This window comes from Xiphophorus hellerii, chromosome 13, assembly GCF_003331165.1.
Source record: "Xiphophorus hellerii strain 12219 chromosome 13, Xiphophorus_hellerii-4.1, whole genome shotgun sequence".
NCBI classification, from domain to species: Eukaryota; Metazoa; Chordata; class Actinopteri; order Cyprinodontiformes; family Poeciliidae; genus Xiphophorus; species Xiphophorus hellerii.
Genome location: NC_045684.1, coordinates 9,573,446 through 9,587,619, shown reverse-complemented (window position 1 = coordinate 9,587,619; position 14,174 = coordinate 9,573,446). Strand labels below are relative to the sequence as shown.

The following is a 14,174-nucleotide window of genomic DNA, read 5'->3' as shown; positions in this document are numbered from 1 at the left end:
TCTCCTGTTTTCAAAAGTAAGTTTGATTAGTTAAAGGAGGAAAAGCCATAAAAGGTCATTTTATTTCTACATCAATGAGCCATTTTCACAGCGTAATTGTGATTCCTGCGTTCATTTACCGGTTAACAAAACATTTATACGGGAAAAGAACATTTACTAAAATGATCCTCATACAGAAAGGTGCAGACATTTAGACCTTAACCTGCATCCAAACGCTGGTGGTTCCTACCTATTCGGTGTAAGATTATCTGGGGCCTCCGGGAGAAATCCAGCAGTCTGCGATGATCATCCATCTCTTCCTCCGACTTGACGATGATTTCTTTAAACTCTGTGAATGTTTCTTCAGCAGCAGTTAACGGCTCGTTGATAAACTCGTTTAGAGAAACAGTCGAACATTCAACAAAACAGACCATGCGCCATTTTCTTTGTCTTCTTCTTCTTCTTCTTTGGGATTTTATGACTGTCGTTCATTCATGTCATTGCATTACCGCCACCTTGTGGATCTTACGATCATCACATCTAAAGATTTCTCATACAGTGCCAGTTCTCTTTGAAAGACGTAAAACATTTTCTTCCCCTTTATCTAAATAAAACAAATACAATATTAGTATTCCAGTTTTCCACAAATCCAAAGTTAATATTGTCTTCTGATTCGTATCTCCTACATCCCGCAACATGTTTCACAGTTTCTTCACTCCACCAGATCAGAACCTTTCCTATAGTTTCCGTATATCCACAATGATCGCTGCTGCTTTGTTCGGAGTTACCGCTGGTTCCGCCCATCCTGTGGCTTATTGAGAGCCGATCAGCACCGGCTTGTTCATTTAATTGTGCGGTGCTGGTGGTCGAGTGTAAATGACTTTTAACGGTTTTATCTATTTGAATTTTCTACCGGTATTTAAATAATACTGTAGTTTCTTTCTACTGCACTAGATGGGTTAAATGCTATTACTCTCTTTAATACTGAAATTATTCAATATATGACTTTATATTTTACCTTTGTAAGCATTTCTATGCCATATTTAAAGTTTTAAGGAGGGATGTTGGATGTAATTTTAAGTTATTCAGTTTAGCTGACAGATTTGCACTGTTTAACTTTTTTCTGCTGCTTCTACTCATTTCATTTCAGCAAGTGTTCTGCAGTTGAACTCAAATGTTTCTACAATTTTCAGCAGTAACATTCAGCACTAACACGACATTTTCACAGGAAAGGCAAATGTTCTACTTACTTTCTAAGACACTAATAATATATCTATGTGTGGAGGTTAAATTAGTTCCAGCATTAGAAACATGGTGATCTATAATAGAAAACAGCTGCAGCAGAACAGAGAAAAATATAACTAAGACAACAGAAACACTAAATTACTGAAGACAATAATAATCAACCATACTTTCTAAAATCAAGAACAATCAATGTATGAAAATTAATTTATAATGAATTTTAAAAGTAATTATTTTTTATTTATTCATTAAGCTATTACATAGGTGGAGTTGAACGGGTTAATATAATTTTACAAATAACCGCATCAGTTACAATGTCATTTTGTTTTAAAGAGAAACTTTTCATCTTATAAGTTTTAAATCTAAGCTTAGATCACTTTTAGACCATATACAGTACAGACCAAAAGTTTGGACACACCTTTTAATTCAATGAGTTTCCTTTATTTTCATGACTATTGACATTGTAGATTCACACTGAAGGCATCAAAACTATGAATAACACATGTGGAAATATGCATTGAACAAAAAAGTTTAAAACAACTGAAAATACCCCTTATATTCTAGTTTCTTCAAAGTAGCAACCTTTTGCTGTGATTACTGCTTTGCACACACTCTGCATTTTCTTGATGGGCTTCAAGAGGTAGTCACCTGAAATGGTTTTCACTTCATAGGTGTGCCCTGTCAGGTTAATAAGTGGGATTTCTTGCCTTATAAATAGTCATGAAAATAAAGAAGACCCATTGAATTAGAAGGTGTGTCCAAACTTTTGGTCTGTACTGTAGATTAGTGTAAAGACTCATGTCTAAACGAGTTATATGTAGCATCAATGCTAAAATCAGGCATACTGTGGGCTTGCAATTGGATGTATCTTCTCTTCAGACTAGAAGAGGTCAGTAGGGATTGAAGAATATGTAGAATGGAACAATTATGGTTAGCAAAAACTTTTATAAAATTTTTCAAATTTCCAGCCTGTTAACTGTCCAATATACATGTTTTCACAAAAGCCCTCCATCAGATTCCTTCCTATTAAATATACATGGGTAGCGCAACTTAAGGTACTTGATTCCTTTGTTAGCATATCCTCGCTGTTGAAATTAAAGTAAATACAACTATAGGACATAGTAAGAATGAAAATGTATCAGAGGAGAAAACAACTTTTTTTTTTACTTATTCTTAAATTGAACACATACAAACTGCTACAGCTTACTCTTAAAAACATTATTATTTTTGCTTACTTAGAGTTGTCTTATTCTGGGAATGATTTGTACCACTCTATTAAACTATTAGGGAGTAAAGTAGCCTGGGACCTTTCTGAGTATCTAGTATCACTGTTAACTAATAGATTTATGTATTTAAAGCATTTGTGTTTATATAGAAATATAGTCCTAAACTAGATGCAACATGAGAAATGTCATGGTAAATGAATCTGATGAAACCACCTGTTAAACTGTAGAAAACCTTTATGGTGAGATCCGCAATATTTTATGTTTATACAAATATAATTACATTTATGTCTAATCACTGTGTCTGCTAGGAAGGGTGCAGTAAACCCTAACCCGAAATTTAAAGGATTTCATGTTTGTAACTCGTGAAAAATGTACATCACATAAACTAATGTGATTGATGTAAGTCAACACATAATATTTAGAAGAGAAACTTAACTCTCAGTGTTTCTTTTCAGAAGATTTTCTTTTCTTCTAAAAGATTTCTTCTAATTGTGTGAAAAACAGTGGCTGATTTTAATGTTCAGTTAGAAACATTTTCATTTGTTTGGATCAATCAGTTTTTGATGTGTTTAATACACATACAGTGCCAGTATGTGTATTAAACACATACTGGCACTGTATGTGTTTAATACACTTCAAAAGCATCTTATGCAATAATGCACATTATTGTAGAAGAGAGCTCAGCTGTCTCTTTCTACCTGTTCTTGCTTGCAGGACATAGCACAGAATTTAACAGTACGAATTCATAACATAGATGAATTTGAAAGTTTATACATTTTAGAAGAGAGACAAAAAACTTTGCTAGCATAATGCATGTTTTTCTGACTTTACAGCAATCTCATATTTGACAAGCAAAAAAAAAAAAAAAAAGACTGTCAACAATTTTAAACAAGTAAATAACTTGTTAAATACACCGACAGCCTTGCGGCCACAGCTCCGATAAGCCGCCTCCGCAATGGAGGCATGGAACACGGTCCACTCAGACTCAATGTACCGCATCTCCACCGGAACATGTTCAAAGCTTTGCTGGAGATGGGAGTTAAAGCTCCGACTCACAGGGGATTCCACCAGACGTTCCCAGCAGACCCTCACAACACGTTTGGGCCTGCCAGGTCTGACCGGCATCCTCCCCCACCACCGGAGCCAACTCACCACCAGGTAGTGGTCAGTGGACAGCTATGCACCTCTCTTCACCCGAGTGTCCAAGACATGGGCCGCATCTGCGGCCGCAGATCCGATGAAAGGATGACAAAGTTGATCATCGAACTGTGGCCTAGGGTGGCCTCTCAACCTCACACACTAGCTCCGGCTCCTTCCCCACCAGAGAGGTGACATTCCACGTCCCAAGAACCAGTTTCTGCAACTGAGGATCGGACCGCCAGGGCCCCCTCCCTCCCTCGGCAGGCATCCATCACACACTGCACCCGACCCCTTTTGCCCCTCTCACAGGTGATGGGCCCATGGGAGGGGGGACCCATGTCTCCTCTTTGGGCTGAGCCCGGCCGGGATCCATGGATAAAAGCGCAGTCACCAGGCACTCGCCATTGTACCCCCCCTCCAGGCCTGGCTCCAGAGTGGGGCACCGGTGACCCACATCCGGGCGAGGGAACACTAAGTTCAAAGTTTTCTTCCATCAAAGAGTTCTTCAGGTTGTTACTGTTGTAACTTCCAAAAGGGAAAAGGTAACAGGGATGAAAGACTGTGTCCTGTATGGCTAGGGCCAGGCTGTAAGTACATCCTTGAATGTAAACTAAACATGTTCTTATTTCACCAATGCAAAAACCACGTGAGCTCCATCAGCGCCACCGTCAACGCTCTCACACAGTTCCCACACCTGTCCGTTATACATTCATGTGTTCAGCAGTGCTTCCTGATGATGAACAAAAAATCTGGTGCAAATCGGTTCATGTAAAAAGGAGATACAGCTGTTGAAATAACCTAGGGGGCGCAGTGGAGTGAAATGACAATTTAATGCCATTGGGTTCTTAAGAGGTTAACCAAGGTCAATCATAACAAGTTTAGTGCAAATACAATGATGCATGTATGATTTGGAGATAAAGGTGCAAACAGCGATGGATTAGTATTCACCATTCAGCCACATCCACATGCTGCTGCCAGCCAGTGTTGAGAGAAGGATTTACCATCATGTTGTTCTACTTCATTAAACACAGGTTGAAATCTGCATGAACCGCCGAGTAAAGGGAAGAAAAAGAGTGGGAAAACACTGACTTCCTTTTGAAAGGGGTTGTGGTGATGTCACTAATTGGCCATGTGAATGTGATGAGCTCTGGTTTGTGATGATACAAATGAAGTTTGATGCACCTGGGCGCTTATGTGGGGATGTTATTCCACCTTGATATTAGATGACGTCAGATTATGAAGACATAGGATTGTCAGGGATCCAACCAGGATCATTCATGCCAAGTTTGGTGCCAATTGACCTTTTAAGTGAAAGTCATAACGTTTTGTTTGTGTTGGCGAGTACGCCAAATTCACCAATCTACAACGCCACCTGAACATATACAAAAAGTCAATTGTTTTGATAACTTTTAAAGCCCCAGTCATTACCTGCATCCTGGCCAAGAATGAAGCCAATAGGTCGAAATCCATAGGAGGAGTTTGTTAAAGTTTGACTTGAATAAAAGTGAAAAATGGCCAAAATTTGCCCCTTGACCCAAAATGGCTGCCTCCCCGTGTAATTTAGGAGGTACCTCTAAGAGACGTTTTCTGCTATTGCCTCTGCGTGGTTCTCCAGCTGCATAGCAGCACAGAGGAAGCCTCTCCAGAGAATCATAAAATCTGCCCAGAGGACTATCGACTACTCTCTGCCTTCTCTCGAGGAACTCCACAGGTCCGTTGCCTCAGGAAAGCCAAGAACATTTTAAGACTCCTCACACCCAGGTTACAATTTGTTCCAAATGGCTGCAGATAGAGGAGCATTAAAACAAAGACAAACAGACTGAAGATCAGTTTATACTCAGTAGCCATAAGGGCATTAAATGCCACCTAGTACAATTTATCACCCAATTTTGTTATAATCCATGTCATTTTATTGAATGGTTTATATAACAACAATACAGTTTGTCATTATTGTTGCTACAGAATATGCCAGAAAAAAAACAAAGCATCTCTCAAGGAAATTGCTTCACATCTCTACGTATCCTAATGTCAAGATGTTTTATAGACATGAAATCTCTCCAGTCTTTAATTCTAGTTTTTAACCAAATCAATTTAATAGTGAACCTCAACACAGGACACACATGTAAAACACTGCTATGGCTTGTCGCCTCTGTGAGTCCTCATGTGCCGAGTTAAACTAACTTTGTGACAAAAAACCTTTCCACAGTTTCCACATGAAAAGGGCTTTTCACCAGTGTGAGTCCTCATGTGAATAGATAAATTCTGTTTTCCACTAAACCTTTTTTCACAGGTCACACATGAAAACGGCTTTTCACCAGTGTGAGTCATCATGTGACAAGTTAAATTGTGTTTTAGACAAAAACTTTTTCCACAATTCACACATGAAAACGGCTTTTCACCAGTGTGAACCCTCCTGTGCTGAGATAAATTCCGTTTTCCACTAAAACTTTTTCCACAGGTCACACATGAAAACAGCTTTTCACCAGTATGAATCATCATGTGCTTAGTTAAAACATGTTTTTGAGAAAAAGTTTTTCCACAGGTCACGCATGAAAACGGCTTTTCACCAGTGTGAATCCTCATGTGCCGAGTTAAATCGTGTTTTTGACTAAAACATTTTCCACAGGTCACACATGAAAACGGCTTTTCACCAGTATGAATCATCATGTGCTTAGTTAAAACATGTTTTTGAGTAAAACTTTTTCCACAGGTCACACATGAAAACGGCTTTTCACCAGTGTGAATCATCATGTGCCGAGGTAAATTTGATTTTTGACGAAAACTTTTTCCACAGGTCACACATGTAAACGGCTTTTCACCCGTATGAGTTCTCATATGAGCATCAAAAACAGATTTGAAAGCCAAACGCTTTTCACAGATGACACTTGAGAAAGGTTTTCTTCTTTCCTGTTTTTTTTTCTCAGCTTCAGCAGCTTCCTGGAAGATGACTTGGTTCCTGTTTGGTTCTGATTCAGTGTGGTCTGTTTGCTCATCAACAGGAACCACCATGCAGGTATCAGTCTCCTGTTTTAATTCAATGTGTTCTTCAGCCTGACTGCAGTAAACTTCTTCCTCTTCCAATTTTATCTGCTGGTGTTTTAGATCCTCCTGCTCTTCTTTTATCTGATGATCTTCAGGCTCTTCCTGTTCTTGTTTCACCAACTCCTCCTGGTCCAGAGTGGATCTCCTCTCCAGGTAATAAATGTTACACTGCAGGCAATCTGGACAAGAAAACAGAGGAAAAAAGCAATCGTTATTTTATGGGCTCTTTGCACCTCAGCTTCCGCGTTCGGGGAAAAGCGGCTCAATCTTTTCCGATCTTTTGAAAAAAGCTCTTTACACTGGGTGTTTGCAGGGCTTGTCCAAGGTAACAATTAATGATGAACATCGATCCGAAGCCCCGACTAGTAAGCTGGATAAAGGTTTTAAGATGTTCGCCTCGTTATACACAGATACGAAGGTGAGTTTTACTTTCTTTAAACTTTGTGGCTAACATTAGCTTTAGCTTATGCCAGACATTTGTCTTGTAAAAATGTGCTATTTAAGTATCTAAACATTTTTCATCATTCATTAACGGACAATGTTTTTACCTTGTTTTCAAGTATATTATGTATGTTTATTGTCGTTAGTGTCAGAGACCAAGTAACGGGGATTTTACGGTTCAGGCTTTTTGCTTCTGAAGCCTGAGGAACAACAAGCCCATAGCTTAACAGTAGAGCAGCTCTGGTGTCGGAGTTCTAGTTCAGCTGACTGTTCAGGTTCAAAGTTGTTGCTTTTAGAAAAATATGGCCGTGTTCCTTAAGGTCTCTGTGTTATTTCGCTTTATTAGTTTTGCATGCTTCTTGTGAAGCAGGACTGTGTTTACAGCAGTGTGTTCAGGCGGATCAGTAGCTCGGCTGTCTGGCTCTGGTCTGCTCTCTCGTTCCCATAAACTCTCTTTCAGGCTGAATACAGAAGTGATTCCATGGAAATAACACAGGAGGCTCCTTTACCTTCTTTAGGCTGAAGAAGTTGATCCGGAGTGAAGTGAAGGCTGTAAACTTTGCTGTGCGATGTGTCTGTTATTGCGCAATAGCCAGCCCCGCCCTTTCCTCACAACTCTCCTGGGCTGACTACTGACCAGTTCTCTGTCTAACAGGTCCGGAAAATCTCTAAGACCTGGGTATTACCCTAGAGGAGATCTATGAGAGATAGTCTGTTCAAACTGGTGGCGAAAGCGATTCGTCTAGCTCTAACTACCTCCAATCCAGAAGCTACGACCCTTTACAGTTAAGAAACAATCAGCTGAGTAGCCCTCGCAGCTGCATAATTCCAATAACCACTTCTGTTAACGGTAGCTCGCTTCCTATCATATAACTCGCTCTTGGAACCGGCTAGATTAGATTTAGTGACTTGGATGTAAGTCCCAGGGTCATTATTTACACTCACCAAAGGAAATTATGAAGCCTCCTACTTACTGGAATCATGTACCTTAGTTTTACCTTAATTAGAAGAACTGAAAAATAGTCAAATAACTCAATTAATTCCAATGTCCACCAACCTCATTAGAATTTTATAGTATGAATTTATTAAGCACGCTTAAGCAGGGATATGCGACATACAAATCAATAATCAATTGTATATAATTCAAAAACAGTGTAATAAAATTTACATGTACAATCATACTACCCTGTCTCCTTTCCCTAACTTATGTCGCAGGTTCTAAGATGGAATTTTAGGGAGCAGATTCAACTCATACCCAGACGATGGTGGATCTTTTAGCAACAGGAGTTTCTAGCATCCTTGGTCGAGGTCTTTGTCTTGTGTGGGAAAAATCCTCCTTAGAAAGGAAACAAAGCAGAACGGGTCCGAATCCTTTTCCAAAACCCAGTTCCTTATCCCTTAGGGATATTTGTCCTTCCTCCAAGTCTTGTTGCAGAGTTTGAAATTGTTGGGTTGAGACGAGACCGCCGGTCAGATCAGGAACCCGGGCTGTGGCAATAGGATCTTGTCTTTTCTTGGCGGCGCGAAGTCTCGACTTCCCGTGGTTCTAGGGTGCGGTCCTCTGTTTCTCAATCTGCTTCGTCGTGTCAGCCTTCCTTCAGCGCCGCCGACTAAGAACAGTTGGTTCCTCTTTTCAGCCCGTTTTTATACACTTCTCCACCATGTGTGTGTATGGGGAGTTTTTTGGTCTACGTGACTTCCTGAACATCTGCTGTGTCTCGTGAAAAAGTCCCAACGTTTCCCAACCTGTTTTTGCTGACTGTAGTGCAGGGGTGTCCAAACTTTTTGCAAAGAGGGCCAGATTTGATCAAGTGAAGATGCCCGGGGGCCAATAGTTTGTTCGGACATTTTTTAACTACAAAAGTTTCATGCAAATACACACCGTTATAAAACAATTTTCATTGTCACAATTATCTTTATCTTTCAAATGACAAAAAAACCAAATATAAGCCACTCAGGCAGATGAGAACAACTCTAAAAACACAAATTCTGCAATTCTTTCATATCTGGAGAGTCAGATAACATTGAACAAACTGTATGAAATACCTTAAATTTACAGGAGTTTAAAAATATCTTTGCCTCAAGAACATTTTAAACAGGAGTTATAAGTAATGCAAAGTTGTCTGTTATTATTAAATCTTAAAACAAGTTAATTTTGCTCTTGTCATTTACAATATCTTTCAGAAAGTAATAGTTTGTGTCACATCTACAGGTTCATAACATCAACAGTAATAACCAAATCTTACTCAAGAGTTTAATAAAAATAAGTGCCATAAATCCAAGTGCATAAATGTTCTTTTGGCTCTTCACTGTTGATAGTGACAGATGTTATCGTTCAAAATACTCAATTTCATGTCCTCAACTCTCCGTGCCACACTGTTACGTGCCAGGCAAACATTCGCAAATTCTTGCTTCTTCTCAGGGCAAAATGTTCTCCACCATTTTCATAACACAGTCTTTGATAAAAGTATCTTCAGTAAAAGGTTTGCCATGTTTAGCTATTAACATGGCCACATCGTAGCTTGCTTTGGTGGTATTTTCTTTTGACTCAGGCCTGCGTGAAGAATTGCTGTTGTGATGCCAGTGCAGCTTGGAGCTGCTTCACTTTTTCAGCACGGTCACTCCCTGTTAGCTTGTTGTATGCGTTAGCATGTTTAGTCTGGTAGTGTCTCTTTACGTTGAAATCCTTAAACAAGGCAACCGTCACACAAATTAGACAAGCACAATTGCCTTGATTTTCAGTGAAGAAGTATTGTAATTCCCATCTCTCTTGAAAGCGGCGGCCCTCACTGTTAACTTGTTTTCTTTGCAGTGGCCATGGCAGAAATGAGCGGAGAGGGGTTTGCTGCATGAAGGCAGACTGATAGTATTAAAGTGGTACTGCCACCATTTGGTGAAAGGAGGAATTACAGTTTCAAGTTTTATGATTTATTTATTCTGTTTGACAGTGCAGGCGGGCCATAAATAATACATTATAAGACTGAAGCTGCGGGCCGTATGAAATCTGACCGCGGGCCGTGATTGGCCCCCGGGCCGGACTTTGGACATGCCTGCTGTAGTGGAAAGTCCCATCTCTCCCTTACTTGCGACATCGCCTGCCAACAGGACTACTCCCATCCTGCTGACTTTAACATTGTAACTTCCTCTTTTTCTATAACTCACTTTTCCATCTGTTACAATCATTAAACACATTCAACCTGTATTAAACCCATTTGAACATTGACTTCAAATTATCACAAGTTTGATCTTCAGTAATAATTAATCACATCGCTCACTTATTATAATTCATCAACCATAATCATTCCATAGTTAAATCATTACAGATCACATTTCAGAAAATACATTTCAGGAGGTTATTAAGTGATTATTTGTAGTCGTTTTACTAATTGTATTCATTCATATTCAACTTAATTAACTTTTAATCAAACTACAAGATTACTTATTTTCTCTCAGGCCTCTATGCACCTTTTCTGCATACACCCGGAAAGATCTCACATCCTATGCCAGTTTTCTTGACAGATGTTAGCTTTAACTGGTAGCGACAAATATTCACAAGCCACCGTCTTCTTAATTCAGGACAGCTTGGAAATCCATGAAAACTTAAAAGCCCTTTATATTAGGAAGACAGCAATGTTCATAGTATTGTTTTATTTGCTTCTGAAATAAGACTTTGTCTTTTCTAGCTGTCATGGTAACTCAAAGCGGAAAAAAAAGAGCCGCATTTGCGCATGCGGTTGTGACGTCAGCGCGGCAGGTGCAAAGAGCCCAATGAAGTAAATGGGAGAAATCGTTCATTGTTTACGACAGAAATGAAAAAAATGAAAAAACCCACGCCGAAAAATTTAAGAGCGTAGACAGAGAGACAGATCAGGCGACAAATCCAGCTGACAATTGGAGAATTCTCAAATGTACAGATATTAAATATTTTTTATTTATTATAAAATTAATAATAGTTGCCAATGTTGTTAATATTTACTAGTAAATTTTATTATTTCAAGATATTACTTAACTTGGAACTATCATTACTTTTATTTGTGTTAAAATTTGATTTTAATTCACTTTATATTTTTGGGGTTTATTTACAGAGTGTGGGGCATCACTATTCAGAGATGCAATGAGTTTATAGCAGTTGTTTCACCATGTCTGTAGTTCTGACATTCTGCCATCACTGTGGTTCTAAAGAGCAGCTCAGAGAGGCAGACAAAATTCTGTCTATTTTGAGTCTAAGCAGCAGTTATTTTGAGGTGTAGAACAATAGGTGCCTGCCATGCAATGCATAGAGATTGCATCCCTATGCATTGCTATGGGCAGGCCCCAAATAGGCAACGTGAAAACAACATGAAGCTTTACAATGAATAAACAAGTTTAAAATGTTTGTGATTCTGATACATAAATTCTGATTAATCTGGTTGTATGAAACAATGGCTGGATCCAAAAGAAAACTAGAAACAAATAGAAAAGAGGGTTGTGATTGGCTTGTTACTCGCTATGTCACCAGGGACAACGATTTATTACTAAAAAATAAAAACTTTAACTGCTCAGGTTTAGGTGAGTTCTCTGTCTTACCCGCTTCATTACTCAACACATCATTAATGTAAAGTCTGATCTTTGTTATTTGCTTGTCAAACTGGAAAAAATAAACTATAAAAGCAATTTTCAAGTTTTTTGGACATTGAACTTCTTTTACCTTCGTACGAAGCATCACCTCAGTGCAGCAGTGGCTTGTTGACTGAACTTTTATAGGATGTTTGGTTTGACAAACAATCGCCACTACAATTTATTTATTACAAATTATTACATTTTACAGCTACTAACACACTATTATTGTTTCATGCTGTTTGCTTTACTAACCTTGCGCTGCATTGTTCACATTTCTCCTGTTTTCAAAAGTAAGTTTGATTAGTTAAAGGAGGAAAAGCCATAAAAGGTCATTTTATTTCTACATCAATAAGCCATTTTCACAGCGTAATTGTGATTCCTGCGTTCATTTACCGGTTAACAAAACATTTATACGGGAAAAGAACATTTACTAAAATGATCCTCATACAGAAAGGTGCAGACATTTAGACCTTAACCTGCATCCAAACGCTGGTGGTTCCTACCTATTCGGTGTAAGATTATCTGGGGCCTCCGGGAGAAATCCAGCAGTCTGCGATGATCATCCATCTCTTCCTCCGACTTGACGATGATTTCTTTAAACTCTGTGAATGTTTCTTCAGCAGCAGTTAACGGCTCGTTGATAAAATCGTTTAGAGAAACAGTCGAACATTCAACCAAACAGACCATGCGCCATTTTCTTTCGTTCCGCTTCCTCATCCTTCTTCTTCTTCATGGATTTAATGGCGGTTGGCAACAAACTTTTAGCAGCATTACCGCCACTTACTGGTATGGAGTGTGGTTCGTGATGATCTATCTATCTATCTATCTATCTATCTATCTATCTATCTATCTATCTATCTATCTATCTATCTATCTATCTATCTATCTATCTATCTATCTATCTATCTATCTATCTATACAAAATAAATAAATAAAAAATAAACCATTCTAATATAAAATGTTCTATTGTTTCATATCTTCTACAGTAATTATATCTATTCTATCTTTAGATTTTTCACTGAGTTGTCTTATTCTATACCAAATTTGATCTTTACCTGGTGCTGTATTTTTTGCCTTCTTAATGCATAATTCATTTCAGCTTTTGTAAACTCAACATTTAACAAATTATTTATTTCTTCAACACCCTGTAATACATCTTTATATTTAAGTTTTGTATTTTCTCTTCCTTTTCTTCCCTCTTCACTAGGATTATTTGAACTGTGAATTTTACTAAATGTTCTTGCCAATATTTCAACTTCATCTTAATCTTTTATTACATTTGTATGATCTATTTTTAATGTAACATATTCGTGTAGCGGGTGGAGATGATAAAACTGATGATGCCAGTGAAGACGTGAGGCGGTTGGGAGATTCGCTTTGTAGTTCGGGCACGAAAGCTTATGGCGGCGAGCGACGATGTGGAATCGCTTGCGGGGATAAAACCTGGGGAAACAGGTTACGGCGAAGGAACAGATTTCATGGAATGCTGGAGATTCGAGCTGCTGAGATGGAGGTTGAAACTGAACCAACTGTGAAGAAGATTCCCCCCAAAAAGCTATGCCCAACGGGCTAAATTAGAATGGTTTGAATGATTCCGCAGCTGGTGGTCCTGGTTCTGGTTGGTTGTTTGGAGCTCTGTGTGTGCGGAATGCAAGGGGGTGCATGGCGTCCATTTTTGTTTTGTTTATTTTGACATTGGGTGAGTGGGTTTGAATGTCTGGGTGTTACGTGACTGCGCATGAAACCTGTTCAACTGGAACTGTCTCTGAGCCACGGTGTGTGATGAGTTCTACATATATTGTGAGGGCTTGCAGCTCCAAGTCAGATCTCACTGCAGCTCTGTGCTATGTGTATTGTTCTCCGTCTGCAGACGAAATAAAGCTTTGCTCTTTGCCATTTGCCAGAGTCTCTGTCTGACCTGTTATCACACAGATTTTTTGTCTACATGGGTTTGAATGTCTCGGTGTACACATGGGAATGGGAACATGTGATCTTGTCTCTGTGTGCCTGGTCTGTCTGTCAGGTTTGGTCTCTGGCTCCCTCCTCTCTGTGATCACCTTTATATCAAGTTGGGTGAGAGGAGGGGGCCCCTATAAAACTTTTTTCTCACCTTTCTTTTCTCTCCAGCTTTCTTCTCCGTCTCATTACAATTTAATAAAATAAACCCAAAGCAGTTTCTAATAAAGTTTCATGTAATTATATCGGGGGAAGCCATAATGGTCCACTTATGCAAGTCTTTAGGGCTTAACCTTGGTACTCGACAATGCTGAGTGTCACACTGTCAGACAGGACAAGTTTAATACAAAACAGAACAAAAAGAAAAAAGGCAAGTGTATAGTCAATGGTAAATGTTTGTATAGCAATTTATCTAGTGCAGAGGATGCCAAAGTGCTTTACATGTTGATGGTGGTAAGCTACATTGTAGCCCAGCTGCCCTAGGGCAGACTGACAGAAGCTGCTACACAATCGGCGCCATCGGACTTCTGACTAACAGCAGGCAAGGCA

At 39.1% G+C, this 14,174-nt stretch overlaps 1 protein-coding gene across 1 annotated transcript; it reads right to left on the bottom strand.

Annotated features, from left to right (window-relative positions):
• Positions 1-5,462: 5,462 nt before the first annotated feature.
• Positions 5,463-6,574, bottom strand: LOC116730947 (gastrula zinc finger protein XlCGF8.2DB-like). Its single transcript, XM_032580519.1, has one exon. It carries the CDS (start codon positions 6,420-6,422, stop codon positions 5,721-5,723), a length of 702 nt encoding a protein of 233 aa, XP_032436410.1. The 5' UTR covers positions 6,423-6,574; the 3' UTR covers positions 5,463-5,720.
• Positions 6,575-14,174: the final 7,600 nt, after the last annotated feature.